Source organism: Thunnus albacares, chromosome 23 (genome assembly GCF_914725855.1).
Source record: "Thunnus albacares chromosome 23, fThuAlb1.1, whole genome shotgun sequence".
In the NCBI taxonomy this organism is placed as follows: Eukaryota; Metazoa; Chordata; class Actinopteri; order Scombriformes; family Scombridae; genus Thunnus; species Thunnus albacares.
In genome coordinates this window covers 20,698,514-20,713,890 of record NC_058128.1, presented here as the reverse complement: position 1 = coordinate 20,713,890, position 15,377 = coordinate 20,698,514, and the positions used below count along the sequence as shown (strand labels likewise).

The following is a 15,377-nucleotide window of genomic DNA, read 5'->3' as shown; positions in this document are numbered from 1 at the left end:
TGTGCATTATTCAGTGGCGGTTAAGCGAGATCAAATGTATTCTGTATGCCTGCATTAAAAGATTAAATGTCTTCTTTGCATAGAAGAAAGGATTTTGTGGATCCATGAAATCCTGGAAAGCTTTTTTTGTGCTGTTGCACCTGTTGTAAGAGCTTCAAAATCATCAGGAAGACTGGCACAGCGTGTTCAGAGTCCCGTAGGTCATCTGCGAAATCCTTAAGCCACATTCACCTCTCCATCACCGTTGCTAGGTTACAATGCTGAGATGGTTTCACCTGAGTGGCTGAGGTACCATTCAGTGGTGAGGGCTAACAGAGGGTCAAGCAGAGGAGTCAACCACCCTGCAATTACTGTTTGAGATGCACTTGGAATTTCCATATGCAGCCACAAAGTGGCCACTTACGTCACAGATACTGAAGTTCAACTTGAAAACAGGGCAATGGCTGCTCAGAGGTTAGAGAAGTGCTGCCTGAATCCCTGTTACAAGTGGGAAAGTTTGAGCAGAAGTGGTGAAAGAGAAACACTCTCAAAATGTACTGTCAGAGTGCTTTTGAATAGCCTCTTAATTCCCCAGGTACTTGAATGCACTTGGTCAAGTTTAGAGGTCTGAAACAACAGATTTTTATTTGACTGGTGTCTCATTAAGAGAAAACAGAAAATAAATATATTTACTTGGTGGTTCAGTTCACCAAGTGTCCAAGATGTACATGGATTAGGGTTGAAATCTATCCTAAAGGAAATTAAATAATCTAAAAACGCACATCCACAACCATAAAGCTCTCTCCTCTCCCTCTGCCCTTCTCTGTGATTTTTCTGTTCTTTGCTTCACGCTCAGTGTCCTTGGCTGAGAGCTGTTATTTGCTGCAGCCCCCTGAGTCAGACAGATGACATATTAGAAGTTCTCTCTGAGCCAAAGAGCACACAGCCAAAGCCAGTTTTCAGTCTCATACTGCAATGCAAAACTCCTGCCCTTGAAATGAAATGCATGCTAACAGCCCAAAAGTTCATCACTGAGTGTGACAACCTATCCCGCCATGTTAAGTGAAATCCCTCCCAAAAAATTCAAGTCAGGCTCATGAATGCAAATCAATGCCTTATTTAAGCAGCAATTAATTATTCATTTGCATAAATTCTGCCTCGCCGCATGTACAGGTAGAGACAAGGATGGAGTTGAAGTGAGGTTACTGAGATGTAAGTGAGGAGTGAGCAGAAAAGCAGAAGGATGGTTGTATAAATAGGTAGATCGCCCTTCAATAAGGCAACGACTTTCTCCCAGCATGCATCCGCCCTGCTGAAGTGTCCTGGTTATGACTCTGACTCCAGTTCGTTTCTATGTAATTGATATGTAACCTCTGTCCTCCCTGTGGAGAAAAAATTCCACACAGAGATTGATAAAGTGTTATTATTCCACACACACACCTGTAATCCAAAGTGTGCTCCTCATGCATGTTAGAGTATGAATACATAACACACATTTGTATAACTAATCCTCACATTTTTTTGTTATAAAACTGTGAGAAATGTCCACCAACTAACATTACATGCCAAGTCATATATGAGAAAATCTGTCTATCCATCCTTTTTCTATCCTGCTATAGAATGTTTCATATATTTACTTGAACTTACATTGAATAAATGTACTGTATTTGTGTATTCTGTCAAACATGATTATGCTCCTTTTCATAATGGCTTCATGCAGCATCATTCACTACATGCTGTGTGTTACATATATATATATATATATATGCTTGTTTGGTACCACATACTGTATAACTATGCTTTACATCTTGTAAACAAACAATATGAAAAATGTTTGTCTAAATCATATTTTTACTTAAGTTAATCTAATTTCAATTTTAGAGGCAGTAAATTACAACTGTGAGTTACAACCAAACTTTTCTTACTGTGCAAAAATGCCCTTACTCCAAATATCTAGCTCCCTCATGCTGCAATTCATCTCAATCAATCACTTATTGTTGTTAAAGTTTGTCCTTGCCATTTGGAACCACTGTCATTTAACATTGATTAGAGTTTTTGGATGTCTCATACAGTAAGTTTAATAACTCTTAATGTACTTCCCTATCATTCGAGCAATCATCTATCACATAACAGGAAGATAAACATCATCAGGATGCTCTGAATGTAATCATAATACCAATCACAGTTGTTATCATCATTCTTGCACCAGCAATAACTGTATTTGCTTAAAGCAAAGTGCTCATTAAAACACTTTAGCAGTCATTAGCTTTAATCAGCAGAGAGTTTGCTGTAGATGGGTGAAGCGAGCAGGAGTGTGTGTTGGTGTGGCTTAACGCTGGGTGTGTTCTGCATCTTCAGGTGGCTGATTCCATCCCGGCTCAGGTCAGTGGCTCCCAGAGTGTCTTCTGTATGTGTGCAGTGGTTATTCCCCATCCTCCCTTCTTTCGCCCCCTTCTGTATTCCTCCTTTTTCCCCTCTCAGAGCAACCTCTCCTTTACCTTTTCTGGAAACGTCGGCATGGATACAGCAACCCTCCCCCCTGCCCCTTCATTCCTCCCTCCTCCTCCTCCTCCCTTGCTCATTTTGACTGCCTGTTCAACCCCTAATTTTTAGGGCCATTAAAAAGCCTGATCTTCAAATCTCCCTCTGTCATATCCATCTGTACTTACGGCCTTGCTTTTTGCCTTCCTCTTTACCTAAACCAGACAGTGACCATTGCTTGGAAACAGCAAGGAGTGACTTCCTGATCTGGCAGGATGTGATGTCACCAGATATTGTCTCTGATGTAAATTGGGAAGGTTGATTGGTGGCGATATTGATGTCTTTGCCTCTGTGTATCTGTGTTATCTGTCTTGCAGTTACGCAGCTCCTTCAAACAGGCCTTCAGCAAGAAGAAAACCAAATCTCAATCAGCACATGATGAGATGGAGGAGATGACCGACTCGCTGCCGTCCTCGCCAAAACTGCAGCACGACAACAGGCAAGGCAGCATCGCCACGCTGCGCTCATCGCCCTCCACCACAGAGTGAGTTTCTACACACACAAATATATATATATATACGCATGCATCCACTCCCACACACACGTACATACATATAAAGACAGGTAATTCTCATCCCCCTGTGAATCCTTAACACACACACACATGCACGCATAGAAATACACATACTGTGCACAGTTTGCTGTTTTGTTCATTTTCCTTCTGTAAGTCTAAATTCTTTTCACTGTTATTCTTTTATTTTGTTTTCACAAATGTCTTTAAATCCTCACCTCACTTTTCTTTAATCTCTCTTCCGACCTCCCTGTTCATCCTTTTCTTTAACGTCTCTCCACCTGCTGTAGCAAGTGCGTTTGCGATAGCAAGTCCTCCCCCATTTGGACGCCAAAGAAAAAGCAAAACGGTCATGTGGTCTACAAGCACAGATCTCGGTAACAGGCACTGTGTGGTGGCACCTGGCATGCTCCGAGGGAGTGTGTGTGTAGGGGTGTGGGGTGTGTTGGTGTGACGTTATTCTGCATCTTAATGCCTTTAAAACCCTGGCATGTCAGAGGTGATGGATCGTCCCTAGCACATAAACTGAACCAGGACCTCAAAAGTGCCCAGTTCTCAGTTTTATGAAAAGTAACGCTAGGCTAAACAAAGTATGAAAAGGACAAGCAGTAATCATTTTCTCACTCATGCCAGAGCAAATTGGCTGTATGGCACTGCAGAAGGGACAGGAAGTAGCTATTTGAAGCATGCAAGTATGTTCTGTGCACATCTGCTGTGCTGTGTGGCAGCTGGTGAGATGAATACTGTTTTAAGGAGTCTGTGGTTTTCTCAGGGGCAAAGCATGTGGATTTTTTGAATTTGAGATGACACAATGAACTACATGACTTGACAAAAATTGCATCTCATTCAAGTTATTGTTTTAAATATCTGCCTGCTTATTATGGAAATAACTGAATCTCTATTGTAATGATGCTACCACAGCACCTACTGAAGATCCCATATTACACATGGTCTTCAGTTATGCAAATGCAACCACAAGAGGAACATATCTTTGACCTACAGTATCAGATTTGCCGAAAAATATTTTCCACCTGAAGGAGTATTGTAAATGGGAAGGATTCGCTGTCCCAAATGCCCCACTTCCCCATTCACTTCAATATTGTACGTGCCTCTGCAGTTTTCTTCACTGACTCCAGCTTCCCTCTGAACTTCAGCTCTCTTGTTTCCTCTAAGTGTGTACTTTTTGCTCCAGATTACGTGTGTGTGTATGTGTTTGTTATAACCCTCGAGATGACCCTCCTCCTCCTCCTCCTCCTCCCTGTGTGTAATCCCGGTTGCAGGCTGTGTGAATGCACCGAGGCCGAGGCTGAAATCATCCTCCAGCTGAAGAACGAGCTGAGGGAGAAGGAGCTCAAGTTGACAGACATCCGCCTGGAGGCGCTTAGCTCCGCCCACCACCTAGACCAGATCCGAGAGGCCATGAACCGCATGCAGGTGAGGTTACGGTCACTGGCTAAACGCAGGTCAAGCTTGTGCTGACTGACCTGCGGGCGTCTATTTATGTTTGACATTTTAGGTCAAACATAAATAGAGCAGCATGTAGGATTGCCCATTTGTCAGGTGAACATGTGGTGAAGACCTCAAATCTAAATATCACTACAGCTGGTTTTGTTTTTAGCCAAGGCTCAGACAGGCAAAACTTCATTCTGTGTGTCCACTTTATAGTGTGTCAGCTACCAGTTAGAAAGATAACAATGCATTGAGTGGATGGCAGACAGAGCACTCTGATGCTATATCTATACACAGCCTAGCACTCTTGCAGGTTAGCTATTAAATTGTAGTTTAAGAAATTGTTGCAGGCCTTCATTCTCCGTTGGTGGTTAATTACAGTATATGATGTTCCCAGTCACCTCTAATCACACTAAAGATATTTCATTTCCACACTCAAGAATTGAGATTTAACATGTCATAGCAGTAGAGAAATCAGTGTTACTGATAATATTAAAGGTACACTAGGGAGTTTTTAACCACTAGTGGTACCATAGAGCAATGTTTTTACAAGGATGTCCCCAGTAACACACAAACAAATGCAGTAATAATACTCCATCAAAGGCAGGGAAGAAGACTGCAAGCTAGCAAACATTGCGCAACTTAAAATACTCAGAAATTCAGCTTTGTAAATGTTTTAAGCAGAAGAAAGTGATGGTGCCAACGGAGAAAGTGAAAAAAATTCCAGGAATGCCTGGCAAACAAGTTGAACCTGGCTCAACTTTTCCCAGACCAAAACACAATGACATTTGGCAAGATGCTACGTTGGCCATTCAAATAAGTGCAGGCAGACATTCCTGGTAGAATCCTGTGAACACTGTATTTCTATTATTTACCTCACGAAACAATTGCTGCCACAGTAATTTACTTTGTTTTAAAACCCTTTCCTATAGTATTATTATTATTATGAATGTTAACAGAAACTTAACATATTTGTTTTAAACAAGTCCTCCAAATTAAACGGCCACATAGGTCATTTGTACCATGCACTCTAGAACAACCCATAGGGGTGTTTTCTAATATGGCGCCTCTATCATCAGTAATTGGCAGGACAACATAATTTGTCTGTGCTTTCCAAAACTGTTATAAATCACTGTTAAAGAATAATGATGTTTTATGGTGTGGCAGCACTGTGGTTCAGGTCTGGTTAGGTTTAGACACAAAACCACTTGGTAATGGTTAGGGAAAGATCATTGTTTTGGTTAAAATGATCACTTGTAACATGGTTACTACTTCCTTAAAATTGGGCAACCTCTATCATCATGGTAACAGTAAACACCATGATAATCGTAGTTAAGGTTTTTAAAAAACTATCCTTAGTCACAGTTGGAAACATGACACTCGCAGTTGGAAATGGGAAGCTAACAGCAGTCTCCTGCAGCAAAGTCCACTAACTCCACTTTATGCAAATTAGGATCTAATCTGCCACCTCTGAATGTGGAAATTTGTCACCTTATACAGACGTCATCTGAACTGCGTCACTTCTCCTGGTCATAATTACCACTGCCGTTAGATGGTGTCTGTCACTCAAATGTAACTATAGGTTGTTTTTAGTGATTGCATTTACAACCTATAGTGTTGTTTTTCTCAGGAGGGCAGGCTCGTTTTAAAGAACATTCCACAGGACACCTTTAGGTCCCACAGTTGGAAAACTTTTGGGCAATACATGATAATAAACACAAAAAAATCATGAGAAAGTAGGATTGTGTAGCTTGCTCACTAGATTTCCACCTATTACAAAGCACACTGAACCAGCATGCTGTGTCAACTGCAAAATTGGCAATTAATAACTGAGTTTTTATTCTCAGTTTGGAATATCCTCCAAGGGAGAGCACACTCCAAGTAGGTGGAGTGAAATTGTTTAATTGTCCATGAAGCTGAATAAAAATATACAAAGAGAAGTTTTCTCCCTGCAAATAAATGGTTTTTATTTCATTATTTTATTCCTATTGATGTAGTGTAATGAAAAGCCACCCCTCAGTTCAGAGTATAATGTTCAGAGATGCTGCGTCATTTCATTCTTAAAAGAAACACATGTTCAAAGAATATCATTTATCACCATAAATGCCTCAGTTAAGTGGATTTTTGTGGATGTGGACTGCCTCGTCTGTAGAAGCCTATAGTCTCCCCTCAGATCTTGGGATCATGTAAGGCTCCTTATCTGGACTTAACCTTCACTACAAAGAGAGCCTTAGAGATCAAACAGCTGCTTACAGCCCATAATTCCAATAATACTGATTGAGAATAACACCAGTGGCCAGTCTGAACGCAGGAAAATGACCGTTTGCTGTTTGAACTCTGTTTGAACTACTCTGTGCTATCAGAGACTTTGAATGTTGTTTCTATTAGAATCTGTTGATTCCAGCGTGGTGTGATTGTGCACAATTATGCATTATTTATCTTATGCTGAATCGATCTCAACTATAGGAGCAGTTTTACTGCACAAATATCACCTAGGGTCTTTTATTACACTAGATGTACTTAGTGAATGAAGATAATGCTGTTTAGTCGAGTATCTAAATTACATAACTGGTTACTTTAATCATTTTTATGTGGTGGTTTGTGTTGTTTTGGCATATTTTTCTGCTGCTGTGCTCAATATAAAATGTTAATCAATAAAGGCATATATATTATATTACACAGAATGATAACTGCACTAATGTAAAGCTTTTGTAAGGGCAATTTCTTAGGCTGCTTTTACTTTGAATCTCGTCATTTTGACCCTGCTCCTAACACTCTGTTTAAGGGCAGATTTGGAAATTTTAAGGGAAATCTCAAGTACACTGAGAATTTGGGTCCATTATATTCATCTGTGGTTGTAAAATGAAAGCATTCTCCACTCCACTACTTAACAACAGAAAGCACTCACAGAGTTCCCCTGTATCCTTTAAATTTCTTCAACTTTAATTTCTAATCTTTTTCTCACTGAACAGAACGAGATCGAGACACTGAAAGCGGAGAACGATCGTCTCAAGTCCAGCGGTAACGCCACGCCGACAGCCACACCCGTCAAGACAGCCCGGCCGCCCTCCGAGACCTCCAGCACGTCCTCATCCTCCTCGCGTCAGTCCTTGGGGCTGTCGCTCAATAACCTCAACATCACCGACACCATCATGTCAGGTCAGTTCAGTGTCAGAGCTGGTGTCTGCAGTGTGTCGATCTGAAGTGTCAAATCAGTGTAAATCAGTGTTAACGGCCTGCAGTCTGTTCTGAGCAGTAAGAGCAGTAACTGTGAGCGTGGTGGAGGTGAGTGAAATGGACTTTATGTCCCCACAAACCAAATATAATACAGCTCAGAATGCCTTCACTGGCCAATCAGGACCGGGTATTCAACAAAACTGTGTAACAACCCCCCATAGGCATTTTAGGGTTTTTAGGAGGACAAGTTGTTTCTTTTTTTTCTTTCAGAAAGGTATATTCAGCCATTGAGAATTAAACTTCCAACCATGGCATTGTAAGTGCCATGTTCTTATGTTTTGTTAAGCCGTAGGACACAGTTTATGGTCTGCAGTAACTCTCAGGGCAGAAGTTTTTTTTTTCTGTGGCATCAAGTTGGATTAGCTCCCTCCATATTTGCCTCAATAAATGTGAGAGAATAGTGTTTGCAGAGAGAAATGATCCAGAGGAGCTGCATGACATGATGAAATAGCTGCTCTCTCTACTGCGAGGGCTTGCAACACAGCAGTAGCCTGCTGTGTTGCAAGCCCACACACACACACACACACATACGGACATGCCGAAAATCTCTCCAGGGCTGCTCCGTTTGAGAAGTGAAAGAGTTTGTCCCTCTCACTTGTCCTGTAATTAACATAGAAGGCGCTGCTCTCTCCGAGGACATGGGCCCTCGTTAATTGATGGAGGGATGAGCCGAGAGCAGTGACGCGTGGGAAGACAAGTGGGCCAACGGGCCGTTATCACCCCAACACAGAGCCCGCAGCAAAGGGAAGCCAGACGAATACAAAGTACCCCCTTTCCTTTCCAAAATGGAGAATGGGAAAAAGAGAACGAGGAGAGACTTAGGATGGGAATTGTTAGTGGTGTGTCAGGGACTTGTTGCCAAAGGTTAAAGGTGGCATCAAACTTGCCCAAAGTAGAAACACAGCTGCATAAAATTGAAGTGTACTGTATTTGCTGCTGTTCGCTATTTTTTTTTTGTTTATTTTTGTGGTATTAGTTGTCCCTAATAATTAAAGGAAATAGATTACATGACTACTTTTATGTGAAAGATGTTGCTTGTTGTGACAATTTGTATTGTATACACAGAAGAGTTTGATGCCCATGTGACACTTCCTGTATTTGTTTTTGTGGCAAGAAAGCAGTGGACCTTAGACTCTCTCTGGTTGCTTTCTTGTGCCCACTCAACACTTGGGTTTCCTAAAATTGTGAAGAATGGCTTGATATAAAATGTGTTGGGTCTGATGGTTAAAATATATGGTGTCATGCTGCTTTAAGGTGATGTTAGTGTTTTCTACGTCTTTACACTTGTTGTCATTTATTTCTTTAGAAAATTGTTCTGACTTTTCTCTTGGTTACTTACTTCTTTTATTTTATTAACTAATATGAATGAAAATCAGACAGTACAGCAATAGTTTGTATCTTATACAGACAACCAGTCAGACAATTCCAAAGAGCCAGCAAATGAACTGGCAGACAAATAAAAGTGGTAATAAAAAAAACAGAAAAACAACAGAAAAACAAATAAAAAAAATCAATGATAAAATAAGTATCTAATTAATTTAGGAAAAGACAATAAATAGTCTCTGCAGGTCATAAAATGACTGCCTTACTGTAGCAAGTGGATAGATGTGCATTAGTCTAACTACATGTTTTATTAAAATGCATCACATTAATTTAGTAACTATTCCATCTGTAGTCTTCAGGACATGGTTGCTAAGCAGGGTGACCATATGGAGTTACACTTATCTACAGAGCCTGTATTCATGTAAATTACTTTTTCAAGTTTGGCTATTTTCAATAGTGCATCAGTCCAGTCTTGAATGTGTGGACCACTGCTGTCTCTCCATTTACAAAAAAATCAATGTTTTGGCAACAGCAAAAGCTACAGACAGACACTTATAATGTTGATGATCAGGCAGTCTTGATAGAACGTACGGAGTACGGGATCAGGCTGAATACAAACTTTTGTCACAGCACAGATTTTCTGGAAAACTTCAATCCAAAACTTTTTGATTCCCATAACATATGAAGACATGACCCTTTATTAGACAAGCGGCTCCAGCAAGTGCTGTCTGGCATTAACCCCACCCTCCAAAACCTACTGGAAGTCCAGTGATACCAGTGTAATGTTCTGAGCTGAGTTAGTTTCAGTGAGACATTCGTGGAGATAGACCAAGCTGTTCTCCAGACCTCATTCCATTCATCATTTGTTATATCACATCTTAGATCCCTGACCCAAGCCCTTTTCAGTGCTGGAAAATCTGATATTTTTTTTATAACTTCTTTATTGATATTTTTTGTTTTTAATTGAGCAATATTTCTTGCTAGTAAACATCCAATAGGAGGCTTTGGGTGGTTCTTTTGCCTGATTCCTAAAAGCAATAACTGCACTCCTCACTTTGCAGTAACCACCAAGGTATTTGTTTTGGGGAGATTTCTGAGCTAATATCAGACATCTTTTGATTACGTAGAGATTTTATCCCATGATAGCATGAATGACTGAACATTCAACTCTTCACCAAATACCTCAAATGAATCTCTTGCTGTTGAATGATTTCCCATCTTTACTTTTTTTCTATGTCTAAAAGTTCTGTCTCTCTTCATACTGAAGGCTCTTTCATTTCCTCACACAGTTATTCTTACATTATCGTTCTGTGCACTCACTCGCTCTGTATGAGAACATTGATTAAATGTGGAGGTAATTATCACATGAAAGAAAACCATTAGCTGTCTTTTACTGTGGACTGTTTGTCCATTTCCAGCTATGATTATTTGCCAGCAGGCAGAGTGAGAGTTTGTTTATAATGAATCAAGTCTCTGAATGATTAAAGTTGGTTTTGTTTCTGTTTTTAGATATTCTGCTAGATGATAGCTACGAGGGCAATCTGCGCAAAGAAGGCCGGAGTGTGCGAATAGTGGTTACCATCAACAGCGGGCCAAATACCACTAAGGTTAGTGGATGAATTTCACATTATTTTGTCTTCTTCCACAGTAATCTTATTTATCCTGACTCCTGTATTTTGATTGATTTTACTACTCTTCAGGGTACACAAAGCCAGCAGTACCTGATTGGCTCTATAGGTGTGAGTGGGAAAACCAAGTGGGACGTCCTGGATGGGGTCATCCGACGCCTCTTCAAGGTAAACAGACTATGGTTGTAGGTGCAGGTCAGTCATTTAGGCACAAAACAGATTTTTTCCACAGTAGATGTTTTGACTTGTCTTAGCAGGAACATCACAGGTGCAACCATTAACATTAACAATGGCTCCGTTCCATTTAGGTTTGTCAATAAGCCATGCGAGTGAGCCAGCATGTACAACACCACGGCTGTGGAACTGGCTCATCTAAATAGAATGGAACTGTTAATGTTTTACTACATCTGTGTTTAACTACTTAAAACGTCTGCCATGAGAAATGTCCAAATATGTTATGGTAGTTGAATCGTGAGTACAAGCATCAAACATGCAAGATGGCGTGATAGGTGACCGGTTAATCAGTTATGAGTCATTTTGCAAATGGTGTAGCATTTTGTGCCCACATAACAACTGAATAATCAGCAGTCTTATCCAGCAAATCTCTATGTGCTGTAGATGATTTGACATGTGTTCATGCTTCAGATTTGTCTTGTCTGCTACAACAGATTTTTTTAAAGATGAAAAATATGAAAAAATAGGAGCAATGCATGCACTCTTATTACAAATGCTGCATGCATACAGCCACAAAACTGTAAAAAATATTTATTAAAGGCCTAACTATCCACTTGAGTCCTTGCATTGTATTTTGTAAGTCACTCCCTACCCATGAATGAGGGCATCTTTTTTCCTCTTTAAAATTAACCACACAGAGTATTCTGAAGTTAAACTTAAGGGTATTATAAACCTACCAGTTCTGAAATTGTAAAACAAGAACAGAGCATTTCAGTTTTGCACCATATTCAGCTACTTTGTTGGTACAGTGTCACTCTAACAGTGTGCAAAGCTGCATCACTCCTCCATCCACAGTCAATTTAAATGTATGTTGGACAACAAAATAGAATCACAGCTTATATCTAAGTATAACCCCTCCCTCCCGCACCTGCAGGAGTATGTGTTTCGGGTGGACCCCTTGACCAGCCTGGGTCTGAGCTCAGACAGCATAGTCTGCTACAAGATGGGCGAGGTGGTTCGCTCCCACGCCTCTGAAGTGCCTGAGCTGTTGCCATGCGGCTACCTGGTAGGCGACAACAACGTCATCAAGGTCAACCTCAAAGGTATGGTAGCAAGGACACAGTTTCTATTTCAGGATTAGAGCTGATGTAGAAACCTGGTTTAGATTTTCAAGGAAAGTGTCTGGGACAAGGGGAATATATGAGTGTGTATATATAGTGAGTGGTTTATTGCTTATCTGTAAGGACACTAACTGGTCTGACCCTAAACCTCATTTGACCATCTAATTTGAAATATTCACATTTTAATTTTTACATTTGATTTTCATTCTGTCCTTTCTTGTCGTGCTCTTCTTAAACCCCTTCCTACATCTTCCTAGGCTTGAAGGAGAACAGTATAGACAGCCTGGTGTTTGACACGCTCATTCCAAAGCCCATCATCCAGCGGTACCTCAACCTGTTGATGGAGCACCGTCGTATCATCCTCTCAGGACCCAGCGGCACCGGCAAGTCCTTCATGGCCGCCAAGCTGGCCGAGTTCATCATTACCCAAATGGGGCAGAAGGTGACTGAGCACAACCTGGCCAGCTTCAACGTGGACCAGAATTCCAGCAAGGTAGGAAGAGATGTTTAATGTCGCTGAACAGGAATTCAAACATTGGCAGGATTTTCATTGCAGTGTGGGAGAGATTTGCTTTCATTCTACAGTTTGATATGTTCACTCTTACTCAGCCTGCCTCATCTACTTCTCATGACGTATGCATGTAGCTGGACATAGCCATTTCTCTTTCTTTCCTTGTGACAAATGAAGGGAAAACCAGTCTTGCATCACATTCTACCGTACAGATTTATGTATATCACATGCAGATATTTAGAGATCTTCAAAGATAGCAGGTTGCATTTTGGTCTGTTTTCTGCTACTGTGTGTGTAGAGACTGGGCTCTCTCCCTCTTCAGCTGTGCAGTGTTCAGTACAAAATTGCAGCTCTAGAAAAAAGGCGTTGATTCTGAGGGACTGACTCTACAACCTCAGATTTGCCTCTGATGTTTTTGATCATCCTTGAGCATGAGGAAAAATATACTGGCATTAGGGCCCCAGCATGTGAGATGCATCGCCAATAGCTGCTTTTTCATTTGCTTTTAGCTTCAATTTTAATAATTGGAGTTAAACATAAAAAAGTAGTAGGGTCTCAGATCATATATTATTTATCAAACTTACATTTAAAACCCTTTACGCTTAAAATGTCGCATCCAAATCATCCACATTATAACCTGTTAATGCTTCCTTGTCCAGGACCTGCGTCAGTACCTGTCTAACCTGGCAGAACAGTGTAACTCAGAGGAGACGGACACAGAGCTCCCCACTGTGGTCATCCTGGACAACCTCCACCATATTGGCTCCCTCAGTGACATATTCAACGGCTTCCTCAACTGCAAGTACCACAAATGGTGAGTCTTCCTCTCTTCCAAGCTGGCAAATTAGTACTCGCATTTGGAAGTTTATTCTTACTATTGATGACTAGTACTTAGAACTGGGGCAGAAATGCATTAGACTAAAAGTAAATGATGTGACTGAGTACTCATTGATCTTGTCGTCTTTGTCTTCATTAGCCCTTACGTTATCGGGACCATGAACCAGGGAGTCTCCTCCTCTCCTAACCTTGAGCTACACCACAACTTCAGGTTTGTGACGACACTTTAACCACAACCTTGACTTATATTGGAATGTCTCTCTTTGAACCCTTATAATTTATCTCAAAATATTGTTATTTTCTGTAAGTTACTCTTCATACTGAGTTTAAAATACTCTTCATGTTATGATATTATATTGTTTGTAATATTTACAAATGTTATCTGTTCCGCAGAGAAAGCACATTTAGTTTTATTTGCTTTGCATCATCTCACCTGTATGATAATGTGTTTGATTTTAGCTCTCTGCCTGCATGTAATATCTCACAGATTATAAACCAAAAGCCTTTTTTCCAGAGGGAGTGCTGTAATTACATCTCTTGGATAATTAGCCTTGTTAAATGAAAATGAATAGACAATAAGTGAGGATCATTTCTGCTTGGCTTGTTTGACTAGCTGATGATTTGGCAAATACAAAGTCATTAGTGAAAGCTTATCATGGGCCAGACATTAATTTAATGTGAATCATCATAGTGAAGTGAAATAAGCCAAAAACTCTTTATACTGAAATGGCACAAGTCACATCATGTGTAATATGAGCTGCTGTGATGAGAAATCTGATGGAACGGTGAGTTGTTTTATTAGCTCCTGCTGCTTTAGTTACACCATTGATCATCTGTCCTGTCGTAGGTGGGTGCTGTGCACCAACCACACCGAACCGGTCAAAGGTTTCCTGGGTCGTTTCCTGCGGCGGAAGCTGATAGAGACGGAGATCAATAAGAACATGCGCAGCAATGACCTGATTAAGATCATTGACTGGATCCCCAAGACCTGGCAGCACCTCAACAGCTTCCTGGAGGCACACAGCTCATCTGATGTCACCATAGGTCAGTCACACACACACACACACACAGTCATGTTTCCATCACTTCAGAGGACAGTACATTGATTTACATCCATTTCCTGGAGACTTGCCCTAACCTTAACATAAACCTAAACTTTAAACCAAGTCTTCACCCTAAAATGAATGATTTACACTAAGAGGACTTGCTTTTTGTCCCCATAAGGCGGGAGGCGTGCCCACAAAATGAGGAATACCTGGTCCACACACACATACACACACACACACACACACACTCTCTAAATTCTGTTCTGTACATCCAATACTGCAACCTGTGTGGTGTAGCCACTGTCTATTAGTCTTTGAATATTAGTGAATAAAACATTCAGAGTCATTGAATGTTCCTTTAATTAAAAGTCTAAGTGAGTGTCTGATGCTTAAAGTCTACCATCCATCTTCCATCCACCAAACACTCATCATCTGGGCTCTTCATCCCTACAGGCCCTCGCCTCTTCCTGTCCTGTCCCATGGATGTAGAAGGCTCCCGGGTTTGGTTCACTGACCTGTGGAACTACTCCTTGGTGCCCTACCTGCTGGAGGCTGTCAGGGAAGGACTTCAGGTAAGTGACACAGCCTTAAATTGAATTTCTAGATCACCAGCCAAAGTAATCACAAGTTTTAATTGAATCGATAATCCATTTCACCATGATTAATAAAAAAAAAGGCAAAACATGGTGTTAAATCTCTACTGTTCAATCAATAAATATACTGTGTGTACAGTATCACTGTGAGAGAGAAGGAACATAAATCTTGAAATGACTTATTGTAGATTTTTCAAATTTTTAAATAATAGCAGAAATGTAGCATGTCAATGTAACATAATCTAAAACAAAACTTTATGAATCTCTTAAGTATAAAAGGCCACCTTCAGGTGAAAAACTACTATAGTTGGTTGGCACTCTGCTCTCCTTTCACTTAGACATTCTTGCCATGCACCACTGTGTCTGTCACAGGTGTTTAAATATTATGAGACAAGTAATGAAACTGAGAAGATAATGATAATCACCA

The 15,377-nt window shown here is 40.6% G+C and overlaps 1 protein-coding gene across 13 annotated transcripts in view; it reads left to right on the top strand.

Annotated features, from left to right (window-relative positions):
• The window catches only part of nav3 (neuron navigator 3), a 420,345-nt gene that overhangs the window by 402,513 nt on the left and 2,455 nt on the right, over positions 1-15,377 (top strand). For 10 of the 13 annotated variants that reach the window (XM_044342743.1, XM_044342742.1, XM_044342741.1 and 7 more), the window contains 12 exons: positions 2,338-2,361; positions 2,838-3,004; positions 4,312-4,465; positions 7,453-7,639; positions 10,550-10,647; positions 10,741-10,836; positions 11,777-11,945; positions 12,221-12,456; positions 13,134-13,288; positions 13,451-13,522; positions 14,159-14,355; positions 14,811-14,929. In XM_044342743.1, coding sequence (XP_044198678.1) covers positions 2,338-2,361; positions 2,838-3,004; positions 4,312-4,465; positions 7,453-7,639; positions 10,550-10,647; positions 10,741-10,836; positions 11,777-11,945; positions 12,221-12,456; positions 13,134-13,288; positions 13,451-13,522; positions 14,159-14,355; positions 14,811-14,929 — 1,674 coding nt within the window. The remainder of the gene's footprint in view (positions 1-2,337; positions 2,362-2,837; positions 3,005-4,311; positions 4,466-7,452; positions 7,640-10,549; positions 10,648-10,740; positions 10,837-11,776; positions 11,946-12,220; positions 12,457-13,133; positions 13,289-13,450; positions 13,523-14,158; positions 14,356-14,810; positions 14,930-15,377) is intronic. The other 3 variants (XM_044342738.1, XM_044342737.1, XM_044342734.1) reach the window with 1 other exon arrangement.